Here is a 23,089-nt window from a genome sequence, read left to right as displayed (position 1 = left end):
AACAGAATGTGCAGTAATAAAGGCACCCCTCCTTAATATTTGGTTGCACACCCTTTGGCAGTGATGACAGCCTCCAAACGTTTCTTGTAGCCATCTATAAGCTTCTTGCACTTCTCAGCTGGTATTTTCTCCCACTCTTCCTTTGCAGTTTGTTCGAGCTCTTGAATGTTTGCAGGGTTCTTTTTCCCCAATGACAGATTTCAGCTCACCCCACAGATTTTCAATGGGATTGAGATCAGGACTCATTGCTGGCCATTTTAAAACAGTCCATTTCTTCCTTTTCAACCATTCCTGCGTGCTTTTGGATGTGTGCTTTGGGTCTTTGTCTTGCTGGAGGACCCATGATCTTCGACTCAAACCAAGTTTTCTTACACTGGGTAGGACATTTCGCTCTAAAATCTCTTGATAATTCTCCAATTTCATGATTCCTGTGATACGATCGAGGCCCCCAGTACCAGACGCAGCAAAACAGCCCCACATCATTATGGATCATCCACCATGCTAAACTGTAGGTAGGGTGTTATTTTCCTTATACGCTTCATTGCGCCGTCTGTAAACAAACTGTTGGTGTGCATTGCCAAAAAGCTCTATTTTTGTTTCATCGGTCCACAGAACATTTTCCCAGAAGGATTGTGGTTTGTCCAGGTACTCTTTGGCAAAGTTGAGTCATTCCTTTTTATGTCTTTTCTTTAGCAATGGTTTCTTTCTTGGCCTTCACCGATAAAGCTCTGCTTGGTTTAGTGTGCGCCGTATGGTACTTATTGAAACCATGACCCCAGACTGTTCCAGGTTGGCCTTCAGGTCTTTGGATGTTTGACATGGTGTTTTTTCCACCATTCGCACCAAACTTCGAAGACATCTCTCATCAATTTTCCTCTTCCCTCCACATCCAGGGAGGTTCTTGACTGTTCCATGCTTGGCAAACTTCTTAATAACATTGCACACTGTTGAAACAGAGATACCAAGGTCTTTGGAGATGGACTTATACCCTTTGGAGGTCTTGTGTTTGCTAATAATAGCACTTCTGATGTCCTCAGACAGCTCCTTAGTCTTCACCATTGTGACAAAGGAACAGGGAATAACATGTGGCTTTTTAAAACACTGAAGTCATCATTCATTGGGTAATTAATGTCACATGGGCACTGACAACTTATCACAGGTGATTCTCATTTGTGATTTAGCACAGGTGAGTCAAAATGTGTTTCCATACTGATTTACTGTAAAGGGTGCCAATACCAGTGCCACAGCAAGCTTTAGGTTTTTCTATTTTTTCTCTCCCATTGTTTTTAGTTTTAAATGTTGTTTATCATTTGCTCTTTTGTATCAAACACAAGTTCCCTACAGAAAAAAGCTGTTACACTTGATTCATTTTTTTCCAGGAGATATTCCACATTATGTACTTAAACTTCATGGGTGCCAATAATGGTGAGCAGGACTGTAAGTAAGGTGAATTGGAGACACTAAATTGTCCAAGACTGTGTTTGACATTAAACTTGTAAACTAATGTAACCAAAGTGTAAAACATGACGTTAAACAAACAATATTACATTTACCTATTGAAAACATATCTTAAATGATTAATAATTCATAAACAACCATACAGATTAAAATGTGGACACACAATTAATGACTTTAGTCCATCTCTTGCTCTGTACACCCCATTTACTATTCAAAAGGGGTCCCCATAGGACCCTCACTGACCAGATGATGTCTGGTGGACCATTATCAGCCCTGCAATGACACTAAAATAATAATGACATAGCAGTGTGTGTTGTTCTGGTATGAGTGCATCTAGGCAACAGATTATTGTTGAGTATTTGTATACCCACAGTTTATATGTATGGTTAGTGTAGCTTATAAAATAATCAATGAATGTAGGTATCAAATAAAATGTATTTATTCAGACCCCTTAACCATCGGCACACTTGGGTGGCACAGTGGATTGGTGGGTAGCTCTGTAGTCTGACAGCAAGAAGGTCCTGGGTTTAATTCCCAGGTGGATCAGTCTGGGTCCTTTCTGCATGGAGTTTGCATGTTCTCCCTGTGTCTGTGTGAGTTTCCACTGAGAGCTCTGGTTTCTCCTATATCTATATAGCTATATGAAATATTTAATATCTTTTTGAATCTACAGTATATACTGTGTAAATATATAATGGCCTGATCACATCCCTGCTTGTTGTATCTTTTAAGCACTCCTAACTTTGCGCATCTTCTAGTATGGGATAGCAGGAGGACATAAGAGTGTGTTCAGTTTACATGTATATGTTTTAAATGAGGCAAATATATACACCGATCAGCCATAACATTAAAACCACCTCCTTGTTTCTACACTTACTGTCCATTTGTTCAGCTCCACTTACCATATAGAAGCACTGCAGTGCTGAGAATTATCCACCACCTAAATAATATATGCTTTGTGGGGGTCCTGACCATTGAAGAACAGGGTGAAAGCAGGCTAAAAAAAAGTATGTAGAGAAACAGATGGACTACAGTCAGTAATTGTAGAACTACAAAGTGCTTCTATATGGAAAGTGGAGCTGATAAAATGGACAGTGAGTGTAGAAACAAGGAGGTGGTCATAATGTTATGCCTGATAAACATATGTGTATGTATATGTATATGTATATGTTGTGCCTGATATACATATGTGTATGTACAGTATATGTGTATGTATGTATATATATATTCATTCTTTACATTTTACATTTTCTTTACATTTTGATCTGTAAAGAAATAGTGCATTCCCTCCGTATGGAATTACGGTACATCAGTGATAATAAAAATACATTGTAGGCGCCCAAGTGTCGCAGCAGTATTTTCCGCTAGCGCACCAGCGCAGAGATTCTGAACTCCATGGTTTGAAACTTGGTGTTGCCACCGGTCGGCTGGGCGCCATCTTGCGGGCATAATTGGCAGTGCCTGCAGCACATACTAATTGGCCACCGTATCTGCTAGGGCGGGATACCCGGACTATGTGTGGGTGGGATCTTCATACGCTGTGTAAAGACCCTGAATGGTGGAAGAGACGCCTGTGCAGAATGCAGGGGCAAGAAGAGGAGGTCTGTGCACGTGTCGGAAGAGGCGTGGGCGGTGTCATGCTTTTCTCGAGTGCAATCGGATATAACTCAGCAGCAGAAGACAAATTGACTGTGCTAAATCGGGAGGAAAATGGGGAGAAAATGCAAAAAAGAGAAATAGATTGTACATTTAAGGCAAGTTTAGGGAATTTTTAAAAGAAGCTGTTTGGGGGATAATTGTATCAGGTGAAGGTTTAAAGGATTAGTAAAAGATTAATTGTGACTTTTTAAATAATTATGTCCTTCTAAATCATTTAATATTGGGAAAAATAATTTAGCTGTTGGCTAAATTTATTAAAACTAAAATAAAAGTGTGGAAATTTGTCTTAGCATTAAGACTATCAGGACACACAGTTCCACTTCTATTACCCAAAATTTTGTCATGTCATTATTTTGTTGTTATTATTTTTCTCCAATCTACCTTGTATTCTCATTCACAGAAACAGTGAGGAATTAAATGTTTGGTTTTGCTAATGAGCTTGCACAGTTAATCAGAATCAACGTGGCAGTTTTATTAATTAATGAATTACCTCAGTAGTCCATATTTCACAGACATGTGGCATTGCTGGCTCAGCACTTAGGTGGCACAGCAGTAAATTACTCTAGACATGATTGACTTTGTCTGAAGAAGCATGGTCCACCCTCCCCCCACCCCCTGATGGACTGGCATCCTGTCCAGGGTTTGTTACTGCACAGCGCCCAGTGATTCCGGAGAAACTAGACCCTGACCATGACCAGGATAAAGCAGTGGTAAAACATGAAAATGAAATGAAATGAAAGACGACATGATGGCACAGATGATACAAAGGCCCAGAGGACCTAGGTTTAAACTTGGCCTCTGTTTCTGCAAATTACACTATTCTGGTTGGGCATGGTGGCTCAGTGGGTAGCACTGTCGCCTCACAGCAAGAAGGTCCAGGTGGGGCGGTCTGGGTCCTTTCTGTGTGGAGTTTGCATGTTCTCCACGTGTCTGCGTGGGTTTCCTCCGGGTGCTCCGGTTTCCTCCCACAGTCCAAAGACATGCAAGTGAGATGAATTGGAGACACTAAATTGTCCATGACTGTGTTCGATATAACCTTGTGAACTGATGAATCTTGTGTAATGAGTAACTAACGTTCCTGTCATAAATGTAACCAAAAGTGTAAAACATGACGTTAAAATCCTAATAAACAAACAAACACTAATCTGGTTTCCTTTCACCTCCTTAAACTTGCAAAATATGAAAACCACAACTAAATAAAATACAAATTATTATCTAACATCTAACGTTTAACATATCTAATATATCTAAACATCAGAAATGTATTTATTGTTTAAACTAGGCCCGACGGTCTTGGAACAGTGACTGTGGAGGAAAAAGAACGCTTTGAGGACATTAAAGAGCGGTTACGCGTTCTACTGGAGAACCAGATCACAAACTTTAGGTGAGAAGTGCAGTCTTTATCCATCTTTTTTGTTAGCATTGTATTCACACAATATGCCACCTGCACTATTAATCACTGTGCTTTGTTACACTGTAGATATTGCTTTCCTTTTGGCCGCCCTGAGGGAGCATTGAAAGCCACTCTGTCTCTGTTGGAGAGGGTAATGAAACCATTGTTTTCACTTGATACATTGCTCCGAGTGTAAATGTGGGTAAATGTAGGAACAAAGAAGCGTGGAATGGTTGCTTATTAGCATTATGTCTTGTTTATTTGCTGTGCTAGGTTCTGATGAAGGACATCGTGACCCCGGTGCCACAGGAGGAAGTTAAGACTGTCATCCGTAAATGCCTGGAGCAGGCAGCTCAGATCAATTACCAGCGCATTACTGAATACGCTACAGTGGAAGGTGACTATCACTGCCCCTTTTTTATATTAATATAACTTTAATGTTTGTCTTTACCCACCAGGTTTGCCAGAGCTGTAGAAAAGACATCTTATAGCTTCACCTTTCTCTCTTCTCTGTCGACTTTGTTAAACTGCTCTTGCTCTCAAAGACATGTTTACAGTTTATTATAGGAACAAGGTGGTGCATAAAGGTGTGTAAACTTGTTTTTGCCCCTGGACTTCAACCATGACAATTTTATTGTAATTTTTAGGCAGATTTTATGTCAAATGAATAATTACAGTGTAAAATAACATTTTCACATCAAGAACCGGGATTTGCTGACCACATTCAACAAAAGAAAAAACTGAGAACAAGGTCACTAAACAAGCTCCACAATTATAAACCAATAACATCAAATATTTAAATGATCATTAACAGACATTGACAGCATCCCCAGAATGGCTAAATAGCCAGCCTTTTAGCTATGTGCTAACCCTAGTAAATGTTAAAATGTAATATGATGTTTGGCCTCTATTAAATGATTTACAATATAAATATAAGACATTGTGAGACTGAAATCCCACTAGCTGTACCCACATCATATCAGTTTATTAGGAACAGCAGAAGCCTGAACCTTTATTTAACAAGAAAAGACTTGCAGCGGGATATTCCACTAGCATATCAGTACCGAGATTCTGAACTCCTCGGTTCAAATTTTGGTGTTGCCACTGGTCGGCTGGGTGCCATCTAGCGGGCATAATTGGCAGTGCCTGCAGGGAGGGATAACCGGAATATGTGGGCGGGGTCTTCAAACGCTGTGTAAGAACCCTGATTGGCGGGTAGAGGCGCTTGTGCAGATTGCATGGGTGTAAAAGTGTTTCGTTAATGGCTGCGTGCAGGTCGGAGGAGGCGTGAGCAGCAATATACTCACCTCAACTGCAAAAAATCGGGGATACCCCAGCAGCAGAAGATAAATTGACTACACTTAATTGGGAGAAAATGGTAGAAATACACATTATATATATTATATATATAAAAAAGCATTGACTGTTGTATTTTGAAAATGTTATGCCTGCAACACACTCAAAAAAGTTTGGAAAGTGGCAAAATGATAGTAAAATTAATTAAATATTTAATTAATTAATAAATTTAATTTACCCTTTTAAAAATGTCCAAAATGAACTAGTGTTTGTACATAAAACAAAATTTACAGTAGAATATTTTCAGATATTTTTCTGCTATTAAATACAGTTAATTATGTTGGTTATACTTTACAGAAACATTTCTTCATAAAATAAACAAAATAATAATTTTAATTAAATAAATAAATTTCCAATTTTGAATTTCCAAACTCGTCATATTTTTCATTGAGGGTAAAGATTTTTTTACTTTTTTTTGTTACTGGTTATTGTTAATGTATTTGTTTTACCTTACAGGACAACACCTGTTTTATACATATATTTCATTGGATTTACGTATTACTGGTTTGCTATCAGTCACATAGGTGATTGTATAATATCACCATAAAAGATACTGTGTACTCCAGCGTTTCTCAAATCTGGTTCTGGTCTCTTTTCTAATCACATCCAGTTCAAATTAGCTAAAAAATTATCTCAAACTGGGATAAACTGGTAGTGTTGGAAGCATAAAAAGTGGAAAAAAATCCAAGAAGGTGTACTCCAGGACCAGGCTTGACAATCACTGGTGTAGTGACAATCTACTTGTGTGTTACAATAATAAGGTATTTATTTTTTCATATACTAAATGGCTTTAATTATTTTAAACTATACCTAATCGACTTCTCCTAAAAGGGTCAAATGTGCTTCAAAAGGGAATTGTTGTTTTGGTTGTTGTACTAAGTTAAAAGCTGTATAATGCCAGAAATTTAATACGTATATTTTTGGGTTTTTTTAAGTTACCTTCTTAACTGATGTTAAAGCTTGGGATTTTTTTGTGCATTCTTTTGTGAGTAAAAATGCATTCAAATGCCAAAAGTAAAAGAGCTTCTGGTCCTTCCGTTCACCTGAGTTGACATGGGAAGATATGCAGGATTTTTAGATACTAAATATCCCCATTACTCTGCACCTCTCTGTTTTCTGTGTACAGTTCTGCCCAATTCTAAAACCAAGGTCTTTCCTTTCAACTATTCTTGCAATGGCTGGATTAAAGTAAATCTACAAACACCTCTGTTTGGCCTTATGAAGTTTCCTTCCATTCAAGTCTTCAGAGGCTAGTGAATTGGGAAGATGCTTGAGGAATGGGCATAAGGTAAGCAAGGAAAATACAGAGAAAAAAGCCTAGATAAAAAGAAACTGAAAGGGAAGCGGGCTAGTGGGTAAATGTTAGGTTTGAGAAAAAGTCTGGATAGAAGTAACTTTTAAAGTAACGTGCATTTAACAGTTAAAAGTGCTCATTCAGATTATTTTGACAGGTTTAGACAAATTAAACACTTTAGTTACATTAAAATCTATTAACTTTTGTTAATAAATACCTGATGGCCTGAAAGACAGTGGAAATAAGTGCTGTGGTCAGATGAGTCCACGTTTCCTTATATTTGGATTTTAGAGAGACACATCTATTCCCAGAAGGTCTGTGGTTATTTCAGCAAGACGATACCAGGCCTTATTCTTTACGTGCTACAAAAGTGTCTTCACAGACACAGAATGCTTGTGTTTGACAGGCCTGCCTGCAGTCCAGATTTGTCTTCTATTGAAACATACAGTGCAGCCTGAAGAGGAGAATCAGACAACAGTGACCACGGACTGTTGAGCAGCTCAGATAATCAAAATGCACTTATGTATGAGATTTGGGAGCCACCCAGACTGGTATGCGTTGGGACATTTTAAGTTGTTTGTAAGAAGAGATTCGGCAAAATTCAGGCAAGGTATTTGGCTGATTGCATAGATGTGTTTGGCTACTATTAAATAAATAGGTAAGATAAGAAAATAACAATGTACATCAGAATTCTATAGCTTAAATCAAAGGCAAGAAAATAAGAATTTCCTCCATACATTATTGTAGTAGTTGTAATTATGTGCTCAGAGGCACTTTAATAAAGAAATATATTGATCTATTGATCTAAGGAATGTGTAGAAAGCAAAAAAGCAAGTACATAAGTAAATATATACTTCCAGGGACTTCTGGGAAAGAACATAGAGGTCTCAGGAATGTACGGTATATTGTTTGGCTTTACCAGCAGTAAGAAGATGACAGGAAAGTAATAACGGCCTGTTTAGAATTGGGCTTTACCCCTCTAAAAAGACACGGGGCAGTTATTTGAGTACACCCCTGTCTTTTGACCACATTTAATACCCTACCCCAACTCCCTAAAACCCCTTCTTAAAGTCATTAAGTTTGTTTACATGCACATTTTTAACCTAATTGTTTGAGGTTCTCTATACAAAGATAAATCCAATATTTTAAAATTTAGTACGACCAGGAAATCATCTGGATCCATCTGGATGTAGCCCAAATCATGAATTACTACAATAAACAGTATGTTAGATTGTTACATCACCAATGTAATCACTATGATGGCATATTTGGTAAATACTACCACTATGACATAATTGGAAATCAAGACAGTCTGTGTAAAGCTAGTAATTTGATCATTCCCAAAATCTGATCTTTATTTATTTCTTTTGTGCATGTAAACACACTCACTGACTCTGACTCACTGATATTTTATTTCTTCTCATTTCTAATCTGTAAGGGTTACAAATGGTGAACCAAACACAGTGTTTCTTATTATAGGGGCATTTTATTTCATTACCATTAAATTAAAAATGGTATTTTACACAAGAGACTTCCAGACATGCCCTTCACCATCTTTAGCCCTTAACCCCCCAACTTCTGACCCCAAACTCTTGCATGCCCGAATCCTCTTTTTCTTCAGGAAAAAAGAGGGAAATGTATGATCACCCTGTCTACTCCTTGGCTACACAAGTGATGGATTTAACCATCCGTGAGTAATTCTTATCATGCCTCTCACCTTACCCTCCATTGTACCCTCTCGCTTCACTCCTGTGCAAACCATCCTTCATTAAAATGTCAGTGGTAGCAAACTTACAGCAAGATGAACTAAACTTCCAGCAATTGTGGCTAGATACAGCTGCCAGGATCATATTTCTCCTATAAATTTGGAGCACTTTTCAGGTTGGCTGTGGTTCATTGGCGTTAGACTGGACTGAAGGTTTGGCGATAGAGAATCAGATACCAAAATATAATTTATAACCAAGTTAGAAAATTAATGTGTATATAGCTATACGGAAATTACATATTTCATATTACAAAGTGTCACTATACTAATAGAACAATTGGTGCATTGCTTTGACATAATTACAGTTGTAATTACAGCTTAAAAGGTGAATGATTTGTTATATTTCAACCAATTCTAAACTAGTTTGACAAAATTGAAATTAATAGACACTATTAAGGAGAATTTTCACGTTTTACTGTACAATTGTACAGTTGTTATCATTTTAGTTCATATTCAAAGATAGATATACTTAGCTTTCAGCTGCACTCCTGTTGCTGGGAGTGGTTGCCAGGTCTCAGTTTATTTCGCACTCTTTTTTTCACAATACTTTTTAAGTTTGATGGGGGTAAATCTTTTCTGTACTTAAAATTGGGCATTTAACGTCGCTCAGGTGGCGCAGCGCTAAAATACATTTCAAATACATCGTATCGAATCTCACCTCTGCCATCCGGCTGGGCTGGGCGGCTATATGAACGACGTTGGGCTGTTGTTCATCCAGGGAGGGAGCCAGATAGGGACCTCATAACTGATGCAATTACGACCTTTGCTGGCTGATTGATGGAGCTGGCTGATTGAGTAGAGGAATAATGCTGATCAGAGTGTGGCTCTCTGTGCACAGGGCTGATCTGCATATGAACTCTCCTCGTGCAGGTGAAAAGATGCCGTCGGCTACTGCACACGTGTCGGCGAGTGCGTGTGTCAGTTCGCTCTCCTCAATCGGGGCAGGGGTCAGCACCAGTAGAGAGGAAGCATAACGCAATTGGGTTAAAATTGGACGCGCTAAAAATCGGGAGAAAAAGGGAGAAAATGCATTAAAAGAAATAATAAAATAAAACTGGGCAGTTTACATAGATTAGATGAATCCATTTTGATGAATGTAATTTTATTAATATTTGCAAAAACAACCTGGTTTTAGAACAGTTTTAAATACTTTTTACACAAAGCTGGCAAACCTCATACAGAAATACAGATCATTTAGAAAAAAACACATGAAACCACAGTCCACTAGAAAAAGGGTAATACTGTTTAATTACACACACACATTTGCTACCAAACATGCATTTGTATTTTGTCCTTCAGCCCTGGTGTAGTTAATAAAAAGTGCAGATGCCTCATGTGATAACCCATGTGAGGTAGATTCTTATTGAGCTGGTCATACTTCAAGTTTAATACATACATAAATAATATCACATTTGCAGATGGAAGATGGAAGTAAGGACAATCAATCTCATTTAAAACATTATTCTATGTATAGTCAGATGTTATGGACTTATGGACACTATATTTGGCTTAAAGTGGCCTAATGGATAAACAGCTGATTTAAAAGGATTTAACCCCTACATCGTTTTAATCATTATCATCTATGATTTATGAGACCATCCATTATGATACGATGGATTGGACTGGAACATTTGCCAGCTATGGCTACATCTGTTCATGGCATAACCCAAATGTCTGCTCAGCTTCTTCTTGTCCTGTTTTGGTTTGAAGCTCATGCTCATGTCTTGAATGCATTTTTGCATATTTTTTTTTTTTACTTATTTCCCCCAATCTGCTGGTGTGTCTGTCCTGTTGTGTACTAGCTGCTGTTAATGGGGATTCCAGATCACTTCAGCAGCTGTCTCAGCTACCAGGAGAACTGGACTAGAGCCGTGGAGCAATGAGTCATGTGTGTTTGAAGCAATGTCATACGTTTGTTCGTTTGTTCACGGCTGTGTTAGACGTCGTCTGTGTTTCGTGCAGGGCGGCAACTACGGTTGCAAGGAAAGGGTTGGAAGAACTGTGGAGTTACCTGGGGATCTGCAGTATTTGCTTATAATTTGTGGGCTGATTTATAAATTACAACAGCAGACAAACATCATAACACAAACAATTGTACTTTTCATGTAGCATTATCCACACACAATTATTTATATACAATCTAATCTTATACAGTATAGACAATATAATCGTTATACACCGATCAACCATAACATTAACACCACCTCCTTGTTTCTACACTCCAGTGATAGCTCAGTGGTTAAGGTACTGAACTAGTAAACAGAAGGTTGCCGGTTCAAGCCCTGCCACCACCAAGTTGCCACTGTTGGGTCCTTGAGCAAGGCCCTTAACCCTCAATTGCTCATTGTGTAAGTCGCTTTGGATAAAAAGCGTCTGCTGAAAATGTAAATGTACACTCACTGTCCATTCTATCAGCTCCACTTACCATATAGAAGCACTTTGTAGTTCTACAATTACTGACTGTAGTCCATCTGTTTCTCTGCATGCTTTGTTAGCCCCCTTTTCATGCTCTTCTTCAATGGTCAGGACTCTCACAGGACCACCACAGAGTAGGTATTATTTGGGTTGTGGATCATTCTCAGCACTGCAATGACACTGACATGGTGGTGGTGTGTTAGTGTGTGTTGTGCTGGTATGGGTGGATAAGACACAGCAGCGCTGCTGGAGTTTTTAAACACCTCACTGTCACTGCTGGACTGAAAATAGTCCACCAACCAAAAATATCCAGCCAACAACCCCCCGTGGGCAGCGTCCTGTGACCACTGATGAAGGTCTAGAAGATGACCAACTCAAACAGCAGCAACAGATGAGCGATTGTAGGAGTGTCTAATAGAGTGGACAGTGAGTGGACACGGTATTTAAAAACTCCAGCAGCGCTGCTGTGTCTGATCCACTCATACCAGCACAACATGCACTAACCACCACCATGTCAATGTCACTGCAGTGCTGAGAATCATCCACCACCTAAATAATACCTGCTCTGTGGTGGTCCTGTGGGGTCCTGACCATTGAAAAACAGCATGAAAAGGGGGCTAACAAAGCATGCAGAGAAACAGATGGACTACAGTCAGTATTTGTAGAACTACAAAGTGCTACTATATGGTAAGTGGAGCTGATAAAATGGACAGTGAGTGTAGAAACAAGGAGGTGGTTTTAATGTTATGGCTGATCAGTGTATACACCCTAAGTTTATACAGTCTAGTCTGTGTAATGGTTCTCTTGTTTATATACTTAATAACTATGGAAAGTACAAATTTTGTTCTGTTTGTCTGTTGCCGTTAATCAGAACGCATTTTATTAGTAAATAATGCAGTCAATCCGGTACTTCCAGACTTTAAAGTGTGTTTTTTTTCCCAAACTGCATATAGTCTCTGTGTTAAGTGTGTCTTTTTTCACTGTTTTTCTGTCTGAAATGTGTTTATTCAATGTCTTAATGTATTTTTTATGTGTCCGCTTGCTGTTTAGTAATGCTCAGAGGCTCTGCGCTTTCGTTGTTAAGTGTCTTTTTAACGGATGTCTTTGTCCCTGTTTGTCTCTGTGTATAAATGAATTTTTGCTAGATATTTACCCATGACTAACACCTAAAAATCCTCTAGAGTGCAGTCAGAAGTGAAAACATAAAAGCAGATGCCTGGCACTGACTTCAGGACTTAAGCAGCTCCCTATGAAAAAATCATTCTTAATGACTCTTCTTTAATTCTCTTTTCTTTTCTTTTCTCTCTTTGTCTCTCTCTCTCTCTCTCTCTCTCTCTTCCTCTCTCTTTCAAGTTGAGAAATCTCTAAAGGATCAAAGGGATCCAGGTGAAGCTATATTTGACATTGAACGCTTTCCTCTAACATAAACCCAGCACACACTGTATATGATTTATATCCCTTATCGCTTGCAGTCTAAAATACCTCTTCCCTTTGACACAAGCGTCTCCCTTGTGTAATTTTGGCATGACCTGTTCCTCTCTTTGCACTGTTCTGAATGCTGAATGCTGTCTGTGAAGATAGTATACTTTCAGAAGGTTGCACAACAGTTGTGTTCAGCTATTATTATGTGGCCATTGGTTTTACATATAAACGAGTTACAGTGGTTTGTGTCTGGTCAGTTGTGCAATACTATCTATCACAACTACATCAGTGACGGCATTACCAGTGTGTTAAACTGTGAGTAAACTTGTTTGGCAAATGTTCTTTCACTAAGCAGTTTAGTTACAGCACAAATGTGTCTCTTAGACGTTAAATTCCCAACCCCAAAAAATTACTGAACGTTTGCAAAGTTAAAACAATTTAACACACCAAATAGGGATGAAGTTTGAAGCCTGAATGATGATAATCAGTGATTATCATTATAGCCACCTTCTTACTACATCTCGTGCTGATAGCATCAAATATCACAGATCAGCAGTATTAAATATAGCAGATTCATCAGCTTTTTATATAAAATAAAAATACACCGATCAGCCGTAACATTAAAACCACCTTCTGGTTTCTACACACACTGTCCATTTTATCAGCTCCACTTACTATATAGAAGCACTTTGTAGTTCTACAATTACTGACTGTAGTCCATCTGTTATTTTGTATGCGTTGTTAGCCCCCTTTCAGCTGTTTTTCAATGTTCAGGACTCATAGGACCACCACAGAGCAGGTATTATTTAGGTGGTGGATCATTCTCAGCACTGCAGTGACACTGACATGGTGGTGGTGTGTTAGTGTGTGTTGTGCTGGTATGAGTGGATCAGACACAGCAGAGCTGCTGGAGTTTTCAAATACCGTGTCCACTCACTGTCCACTCTATTAGACACTCCTACCTAGTTGGTCCACCTTGTAGATGTAAAGTCAGAGACAATTGCTCATCTATTGCTGCTGTTTGAGTTGGTCATCAAGAGTCACAGGACGCTGTCCATGGGGTGCTGTTGGCTGGATGTTTTTGGTTGGTGTCTGATCCACTCATACCAGCACAACACACACTAACACACCACCACCATTTCAGTGTCACTGCAGTTCTGAGAATGACTCACCACCCAAGTAATACCTACTCTGTAGTGGTCCTGTGGGGATCCTGACCATTGAACAGATGGACTACAGTCAGTAATTGTAGAACTACAAAGTGCTTCTATATGGTAAGTGGAGCTGATAAAATGGACAGTGTGCGTAGAAACAAGGAGGTGGTCATAATGTTATGCCTAATCGGTGTATATTAAAAAACATCTACTGAACTGTTTTCAAATTAATTCAGAAAATAAAACTAGGCAGCTTTGTCTCTTATTAGGAGGCTAAATCAGGAATGCAGTGACGGCATCATAAATACCCATTTTAGCAATTGTGTAATTGCTGCTATAGCCTATATTATAGTGGAGGCATTAATTTTGCTGCTTTTTTGTATGTATTTCTGTTATTCTGTGTTTTATTGTTTAGACAATGTGTTGTATGTTAAAACTCAAAGCACTGTATCTCTTGCATTCATATCATTCAATTAAATGTCTGATAGTCTGTTTAATTGTGGTGGGAATAGCCACAGAATTACACGTTCAGGGATGATGGCGCTTTAATTATAAGCCTTTGAGGGTTTAGCTTATTTGGGCATATCTTGCTGATGTTCCTAAGCAAAATAGCCCATTTTGCTAATTATTCAGAAAAGAAAAGCCCTCTATAAACGCCAGGGATTAGCACATTGATAGTTGAATTGTCATCTTTTGTACTTGCATTACCAATTTTACTTAACTTGAGGTACAACAGATAGAGCAATAGTTTAACCAATCAGTTACCCCTCAGATTACCTAATTTAGACTTTCAGCAAGGGCACTAAAGGGCACTAAGGGCAAGTAAAGTCATACTTGATGTTAGTTAATATAGGAACACATTTTGTTTATAATAATTGTCATCAACCATGTCACTGTTCCTGCATGCAAAATTGAGGTGGTTTGATGTCAGCTCCCTACTTTACAGTGCGCCACAATCTAAATCCTGTTAACTTAACACACTCCTGTTGACCTCTATTCTGTCTCTATGCTCATTTTGCTCCAGAAAACGTAGCCAATCTAGCTACGCCTGCCAAAAAATTGGAGCATGTGATCCGCCTGGCAGAACTAGTCATCGAGGTCCTCCAGCAAAATCAGGATCATCATGCAGAGGTGAGCGGAACTCTGATTACTCGATTTTTTTTTCATTCTTGCTGTCTAGCCAGTGTGTGAAGCCCTATGTTGCGAATCGTTGTCTCTTATATATAAGATGGTTATTTCTTTATCTGCACAGTTTAAACTGTGTTTAATTGAATTGGCACTCCTGATTGATTTAATCTTTTACCAAGTGTCTGGATGTTGCCTTCAAAAGCAGGATCTTTATGGAAAATAAAAAACAGTTAGGGTAGACAAATCAGTCATTTTTAAATAATGTACCAGCGTGCATGATTTATAAATTATTTCAGTCCACCAGCTGGCGAGAAGTATTCATGCTTGGCATGCCTACAGTACATTTATATTTAGATAATCCGTGGTCTTCCTGAGCTCTACAGATTTATTCTATTTTTTTGAATATGCTTAACAGGCTGCGGTCACAAGTACAGGAGACCAGTCGGTACAGTATCCATATTTCCTTTCTTCTCAAGCCCTCATCACATATTATATCTCCTCCCTCAAGCATGTCAAACCACACAAGAGGCTTTTATTCTCATTTTGGGGTGGGCAAATGGGGCAGTTCCAAAAAGAAAACCGAGCACTGTAACTGATAGGATTTGTTTTTGGGTGTGTGCCATAATAACACAGCATGACCGGATCTTCTTTAAAAATGAAACTAAAATATTCCTTTGATCCACATAAATGTTCGATCTCTATAATATCCAAAGTGATTTTTTTGTATCTTCTAAGCAATATTTCCATGTTTTTTATGTTCTTTGGCAGGGAAAAGAGGTATGTGAGCAATAATGAATGAAATTAATTAGCCCCTTTCTTCCCCAATAATGGTTTGTGCATGAGTTTTGTGGGGCCTCTGTCCTTATAATTCCCTATTCCTGGTAGTATGGGGAATTTGAGCATTGCCTGACCGTGGTAAATCTTAATTCTTGTCCTGTCTCTTCTGAAGGAGTATTTTTCCAGGGAATGTATTTGTACTTGCACCACTAACCCTTACATCTCTTATCCTAGTCCTTTCCTAGTAACATATGATATATTTGCTTCCTGCTAGTGTTCTTCTGTGTAGTCTACTTTATCTTTATACATTATAATCCACAATTACAGTCTAGCTCCCTCCCTTTGACTTTTCTTGTCAAGGTCAATTTCAAATATATAGTTCTAAATGATCTACCGTACAGATCCAGACTTGCAAGAAAGGCCTGGGGAAGGATCTCTGATTTGTTTGGATTTTACATGGCTACCCTATATTTATCTTTCCTTCTTTCTACCTGTGTGTCTGATTGAAATCGACCACACACACGTTACCCTGCTGCCCCTGAGAATGCTCCTGTTTTTCGTCCATAATTTAAGCCTTTGTGGTCTATGTGTCGTAAACAAAGCCTAATTGCGAGTAGAGCGAGTCGGTGAAATGGTAAGTTAAGAGGTTCATTAAAGCGATGAAGTGGGCTGGCAGGGTATAAGAACAACAAAGCATGCTGATGAAGAGAAGGATAAACCTTCCTCAATGCTGATCAGTTCCCTAAATGAATTTGAGGTATTTTTCCTTGTAGGAATGTAGGTAACGTTAAAACTGCATGTTAGTTCACTGTAGTAGTGCATACCAGAACATGACTTAAAATTTCTCACCATACCGTTGAATTCCTAAACTGAGCAGCACTGTTGGGGAACAAATAAAACTAAATATCACACTTTCAAAAATAGTTCTAGCTTGTTGCATGTGAGGACTTGCAAGGTTGCATGATGATAAATCACATCCTCATCCTAATGGCAGGGATGCAGTGATGTGAATGATTGAACCTCATTTTCCATTTGAAAAGCAAAAGCATGCAGCAGTTTCTACTTCACCTGCATGGGAAATGCACCTTCTCTGGCATCTTGACTTTGCTGACTGAGGATTCCAAGTAATTTATGTGAAAAATGTTCTTATATAAGATAGTATTCTCACTCATGAACACATTAGAAACATATGATTAAATGTTTGATAATTATGACATACTCATTTGTTGACTAATATTTAGAGATGCAAATTTTGCCAAGTTCTTTTAACCGATAACTGACCGTCATTAGTAACCAACAAGGTGAAAGTGTTCCATTAAAAACATATTTTTAAATCCATGAGATAAATATCAAAGTCTTTATTCTTTATTAATTTAAACACAGTGTAAGCGAGGAGCAGAATCAGTTTGGCATTCAGAAGGTAGATTAAACACCAAGTCTGTACCAAACAGTTCATTACAAGCTAATTGCAGTGCCCATAGAACATCATCATACCCCTTTGAAATTGCCCCTTTTTGTCTTATCAAACTCACAAAAACATACTTCTCAAGCTGAATTTAAACATCAATTCTGCCTTACAACATTCAAGTACTAAGAAAACAAAATAACACAGCTGGAAAAGTGATCAGTTCTGTGATTTAGTGTTTTATTGAGCCACCTTTTGCTTTAATTACAGCTGTTAGTTTTGGATATGTTTGGATATGTCTTTACCAGTTTTGCACAACTAGATTATGAAATATCTGCCTATTCTTTCTTATTTTAATTTGGCGTGGGACTGGCACTGAGAGCGCACTGACAAGTGCACCTTTCAATTGCACAAAACCTGGCCTCCGGAGCAGTAACTAATGTGGTGTAATTAAGTCAGCTGTCTCCATATTTCTTCATTTTGGGTGAACTTGTGTTGAAAGAAAGCCAAACAATGCTTTTAATTCATAAGATCTGCTACCATGTGTTAAGTAGATGGGGGATCTAGTGATTGGGTTTGATTGTATAGTAATACTTTTTTTTAAAATGCATTTTCTCCCCATTTTCCTCCCGATTTAGCACACTCAATTTGTCTTCTGCTGCTGTGAGATACCAGATTGCATCCAAGGAGAGCACGTCGCTGTACACGCCTCTTCCGACACGTGTACAGCCCTCCTCTTCTCACCCCTGCATTCTGCACAGGCATCTCCTCCGCCAGTTAGGGTCCTTGCACAGCGTATGGTCCTTGCACACACCCACCCACACATAGTCCGACCCCCACCCTGCAAATACGGTGGCCAATTAGTATCTGCTGCAGTCACTGCCAATTATGCCCGCCAGATGGCGCCCAGCCGACCGGTGGCAACACCGAGTTTTGAACTGAGGAGTTCAGAAACTCGATGCTGGTGTGCTAGCGGAATATCCTGCTGCGCCACCTGGGCGCCCAATTGTGTAGAAATACTTATATAACAAACAACAAATACTAAGCCTTTTCAAAAGCCAGGTAATGTTCCTTTATTCAATTATTATAATACCCACATACACATTGGCAAACTAAATGAACACTACTGTATGATGAAGCCAAGCACCTTCATGCCCCCCATAGTCGCCAGATTTAAACATCATTGAAGCTTCATGGAAAGACCTGTAGTGCCGACTGTGAGTTCCACTTCACCCATCACTTCAAGATCCCACTACAAACCATTCAGGACTCCTGTGTGATGGCATTTTAACAAGGATTAAAGCTGTTTTGGAGGCGTAGGGTGGCCCTACTCATTATTTACTCTATGATATTATAAAAAGTTCACATTTTCAAATTTTTTTAACTTACTCTATGTGATCAGTTTTCTAGTGAAAACAGGTTGAAAAGGTTTTAGAATTGGTTATGATAAAATAAATAGGTTTGGTTATGATAAAATAAATAGGTGACAATAAAAGTTTTAATGCAGGTTATTTGACTGATGCGAAATTTATGTAGGTATGCTTTTGTCATTTTTATTAGTAGCCGTTTTGGCAATGAATGAAAACTTAGTGAGTCTTGGTGAACTTAGTCTTGACACACCAGTTTGCTCGCATTCTTTGTCATACTGGTTTATTCTCTTTCATCTTTCTGTTTTGTTTTTCCCTGGTTATCAAGGCCTTCGCATGGTGGTCAGATCTGATGGTGGAACATGCTGAGCACTTTTTGTCCCTCTACGGTGTCGACATGGACGCCGCTCTTGAGATCCAGTCTCCCGAAAGCTGGGACAGTTTCCCTCTCTTCCAGCTGCTGAACGACTTCCTGCGGACTGATTGTAAGCAAAGCTTTTATAAACACGGTTTAAAACTTTGAGTGGTGAAGTGATGACATACACTATATGGGCAAAAGTATTGGGACACCCCTTCTAATTATTGGATTAATGTGTTTTAGCCACAACAGCTGCTAAAAGGTAGAATAAATCAGTTATACAAAGGAAATGATCCACTTCCAACTTGGCTGCAACAGTTTAGGGAAGGATGTTTCCTATTCCAGCATGATTGTGCCCCTGTTCACAAAGCAAGCTCTAAAAAGACATGAAGAGCTCAGACCTCAACCCCACTAAACAGCTTTGAAATGAACCGGAACATCAGTTCAGGCTTTTTTGATGTCAACAAACATCAGTGCCCATCCATACAAATCCTTTGGCTGAATGGGCACAAATTCCCACAGACTTCAAAGTCTTGTGAGAATCCTTCTCAGAAGAGTGGCTGTTGTTATAGCTGAAGAAAATCACACATCCATTCTGTGTGGAGTTTGCATGTTCTCCCCGTGTCTGTGTGGGTTTCCTCCGGGAGCTCCGGTTTCCTTCCACAGTCCAAAAACATGCAGTAAGGCTAATTGGAGACACTGAATTGCCCTATAGGTGAATGTGTGTGTGTATGTGTGTGTGTATGTGTGTCTGCCCTGCGATGGACTGGCGCCCCGTCCAGGGTGTCACTGTATGCCTTGCGCCCATTGAAAAGCTGAGATAGGCTCCAACGCCCACGACCTAATTGGATAAGCGGTTAAGAAAGTGAGTAAATGAGTGAAATGCATATTGTGTATGTGTCCAGACTTTAGGGACACCCTGTATCACAAGCCCATGGACAGCTGTCCAAACACTTTTGGCCATATAGGGTTGCTGTCCAAAATTTCAGGTTCGGGCAGTGGTGGCTCAGCGGTTAAGACACTGGACTAGTAATCAGAAGGTTGCCAGTTCAAGCCTTACCTCAACCATCAAGTTGCCACTGTTGGGCCCCTGAGCAATGCCCTCAACCTTTAATTGCTCAAACTGTATTGAAATATAATTGTAATTCGCTTTGGATAAAAGCATCTGCTAAATACTGCAAATGTAAATGTAAACATAAATTTGATTACTCTATCTGTCTCTTTCAGACCATCTGTGCAATGGCAAGTTCCACAAGCACCTGCAGGACCTGTACGCTCCGCTGGTGGTGCGATACGTCGACCTAATGGAGTCGTCCATTGCTCAGTCCATTCACAGGGGCTTTGAGCGCGAGTCATGGGAGCCCGTAAAGTAAGACGCCACCTCCTGTTAAGGTCACAAGGCTGGGTGCGATTGTAAGGCAGGGCATTTTCGGGACATAAATAATTACAGTCGTGATTGGCGTGCTGTTCAGTAAGGGGCCTGTTTATGATACAAGAGCAACCAGTGCCTAAAGGCATCCCAGTATTGAGTATATATATAGCTTTTTATACTAATATTTTTATAATTAATGTAGTTCTAATTTATTCTAAGAGCTTAATGCTGTATTTTTATCTTTGATCGTCGTAAACAGCGAGTTATCATAGCTAGCTTTGATCCGAAAGGTCACACTGTCAGATTAGACACCGGTCAACGCCTTTTACGTTTTCATTTTTTTGTTTTGTAAACTAACCCTCATGATGTGTGCTTAAAACAAGTAGGATGTCTTTTATGTGCTACTCATTTTTGTCTATTTTTTTCTTTGCATATTGATTTTGCCATCTCCAAGCTAGAAAAAATCTTATTTAGAGTCTTATGTAGGGCTGATGTGTTTGTTCTTTGATTATCATATTTTAATATTTTACACCTAAACAGATGCACAATAGAGCGAAAGCCTGAAAAATTCTAATCATAAAATAATAAATAATAAAATAATAATATTTTCTTCCTTTGCACCATACTATACAAGCTTTATTCTTTATTTTTGGTCTTCTTGTTATATTTTAAGATCCCATTACTGCCTGTCTTACCTCCTCTGTGTGCTATTAAAATATGCTGTCTGTTTATCTGTGTATAAATGTGCTTGTCTGTTTTACCAGCCATGTTTCTTTTTTACTGTAGATCAGGGGTGTCAAACTCAAGGCCCGTGGGCCAAATCCGGCCCGCCACGTCATTTTCTGGTTCGAGTAGTTACAGAGACATACTTATAATTTAATAGGATACCTGCGCCGTTAAGTGGCAACCGTTGACATTGTAGTCATGGCAACTAACTTTGACTTTGCTAAGAAGCCAGGTCACTTTTACGCTTTAGCAGCAAAATAACGCGGGTAAAGTCAGTAGTGTAAACAATAATAAATAGAAGTTAATTCTCTTGCAATACAGTACAGAAGTATCGTCTGTAAGTAGTAGACATTTATATTCTCATATTTATATTCTATGTTTTATAAATTGTCTTAAAATACACTGTAAAATCATACATAAACTGCATCTCTCACAATGCATGCCGATTTTGTGACAGCATTCCACCACTAGGTTATGTTGAAAAATATTTACAAATAATCCCAAGAAGAGAAAATTGAAGCAGAAGGAAGAGAATTTAATGAAAGATGGGAAAGTGAATACAAGTTTGTGCTTCGAGAAAAACCGGTACGTCTCTTGTGTTAAATAAATATACAGAATCAACTGGGCATTTTGACACCAAACACAGAATTTAGCCTCCAAGAGAAACAATCTATTGTCAAAGACTTAAAAGGCAGACTGAAATCACAGCAGGATACATTACAATAGGCCATTTGAGGGCCACCATAATTCAGATGTGGCCCTCGGTGAGAATGAGTTTGACACCCCTGCTGTAGATCATCTGTTCTTTTTAATGTTTTACAGACTTTCCTTACATTCAACAACTGATTATTTATGTTCGCTTTATTTTCTTTACAACCGTCCAAGTTTTTCTTCTGCTTACTTTCTTACTCTATGTCTTACATGGCTTTTTTGCAGCATTCCACATTGCCACTGTTACAGATTTTTTGTTTCTTTTTGTCTGTTTCTGCAGGAGTTTAACAAGTAATCTGCCCAATGTGAATCTACCAAATGTGAACCTCCAAATTCCCAAAGTACCAAATCTTCCTGTACCAGTAGCAGGACTATCTGTTAACCTTCCACAAATGCCTAGCTTTTCCACTCCATCCTGGATGACTGCTATTTATGACTCTGAGTGTGTATTCAATGAGTTTACCTTAGATCTGATTTATTAACAATGTGCCCTTGGCATGAAGATGCTCTCTTAAGGCTGGCTAGTAGCTGCAGAAGCAAAAACACAAAGGCTGTGGTGGCTTGACAAACAGTTGTATAGAAAAGTGAAAAAAGTTAATATTTTAGAACCAAATAGGTGTCTCTAAATATGAGAATGTTTTTTCTTATTGTAATTGCTCTTCCAACATCAAAGGTTTTTATGACAAATATCTCGCTTCAACCTACCCCAAGTGTAACTTCACTTGCCATAGATTGATGCCAGATATTCAAACCTGAATGTTTCTCAAGCCAGCAGAATTAGGCTACAGTACATTATACAATATTGATACACTGTCTGAACTGGGAAGAAAACTGATGAATGTGAAGTACTGCCTGCCTTTCAAGTCATTTTCATGCCAAGTAGGTTGCGAGGGATTTGGGTCAAGGCTATGTTGTTTGTTTATTTGAAATGAGAACTGAAAAGCTTTTCATTTTCCTCAATGTGCATGCCATTGAGGTAGGACTACGGTGGTGAGATCTGGATTGCAACCCAAACCTACACCTACAAACAGACAGCTAGAGGAATTTTAACTTCCACCTTTGAAATATTTCCCCAATCAATCAATACACTATTTCTCAAATTAAGCTTAGAACTGTATTATAATTTACTGGAAATGTTCTGCCATCAAACATTTGGCCATTTCTGGTTCTTGTCCAGTTTCTAACCCCGATTGATTATAAGGTGATAAAGGAGTACCATATAGTCACTCTTGATGCATGTGGGGAAGGACATCCATCCATATAGGAATCATCCTCGATTTCAGGTTTATTTAAAAGATATCAGAGGGTGTGGGTTGGTGGACCTCCCTG

At 38.8% G+C, this 23,089-nt stretch overlaps 1 protein-coding gene across 14 annotated transcripts in view; it reads left to right on the top strand.

Moving 5' to 3' along the window:
- Positions 1–23,089, top strand: part of cadpsb (Ca2+-dependent activator protein for secretion b) — a 172,671-nt gene that overhangs the window by 130,188 nt on the left and 19,394 nt on the right. For 3 of the 14 annotated variants that reach the window (XM_062997872.1, XM_062997868.1, XM_062997881.1), the window contains 9 exons: positions 4,400–4,501; positions 4,598–4,661; positions 4,784–4,907; positions 8,782–8,850; positions 14,941–15,047; positions 15,460–15,489; positions 18,922–19,078; positions 20,179–20,320; positions 22,041–22,202. In XM_062997872.1, the coding sequence (XP_062853942.1) occupies positions 4,400–4,501; positions 4,598–4,661; positions 4,784–4,907; positions 8,782–8,850; positions 14,941–15,047; positions 15,460–15,489; positions 18,922–19,078; positions 20,179–20,320; positions 22,041–22,202 (957 nt within the window). Of the gene's footprint in view, positions 1–4,399; positions 4,502–4,597; positions 4,662–4,783; positions 4,908–8,781; positions 8,851–12,693; positions 12,727–14,940; positions 15,048–15,459; positions 15,490–18,921; positions 19,079–20,178; positions 20,321–22,040; positions 22,203–23,089 lie in introns of all 14 variants that reach the window. The other 11 variants (XM_062997875.1, XM_062997871.1, XM_062997873.1 and 8 more) reach the window with 7 other exon arrangements.

This window comes from Trichomycterus rosablanca, chromosome 6, assembly GCF_030014385.1.
Source record: "Trichomycterus rosablanca isolate fTriRos1 chromosome 6, fTriRos1.hap1, whole genome shotgun sequence".
Taxonomy (NCBI): domain Eukaryota; kingdom Metazoa; phylum Chordata; class Actinopteri; order Siluriformes; family Trichomycteridae; genus Trichomycterus; species Trichomycterus rosablanca.
Note: the sequence above shows the minus strand (reverse complement) of the source record. Positions and strands in the feature narration are given on the sequence as shown.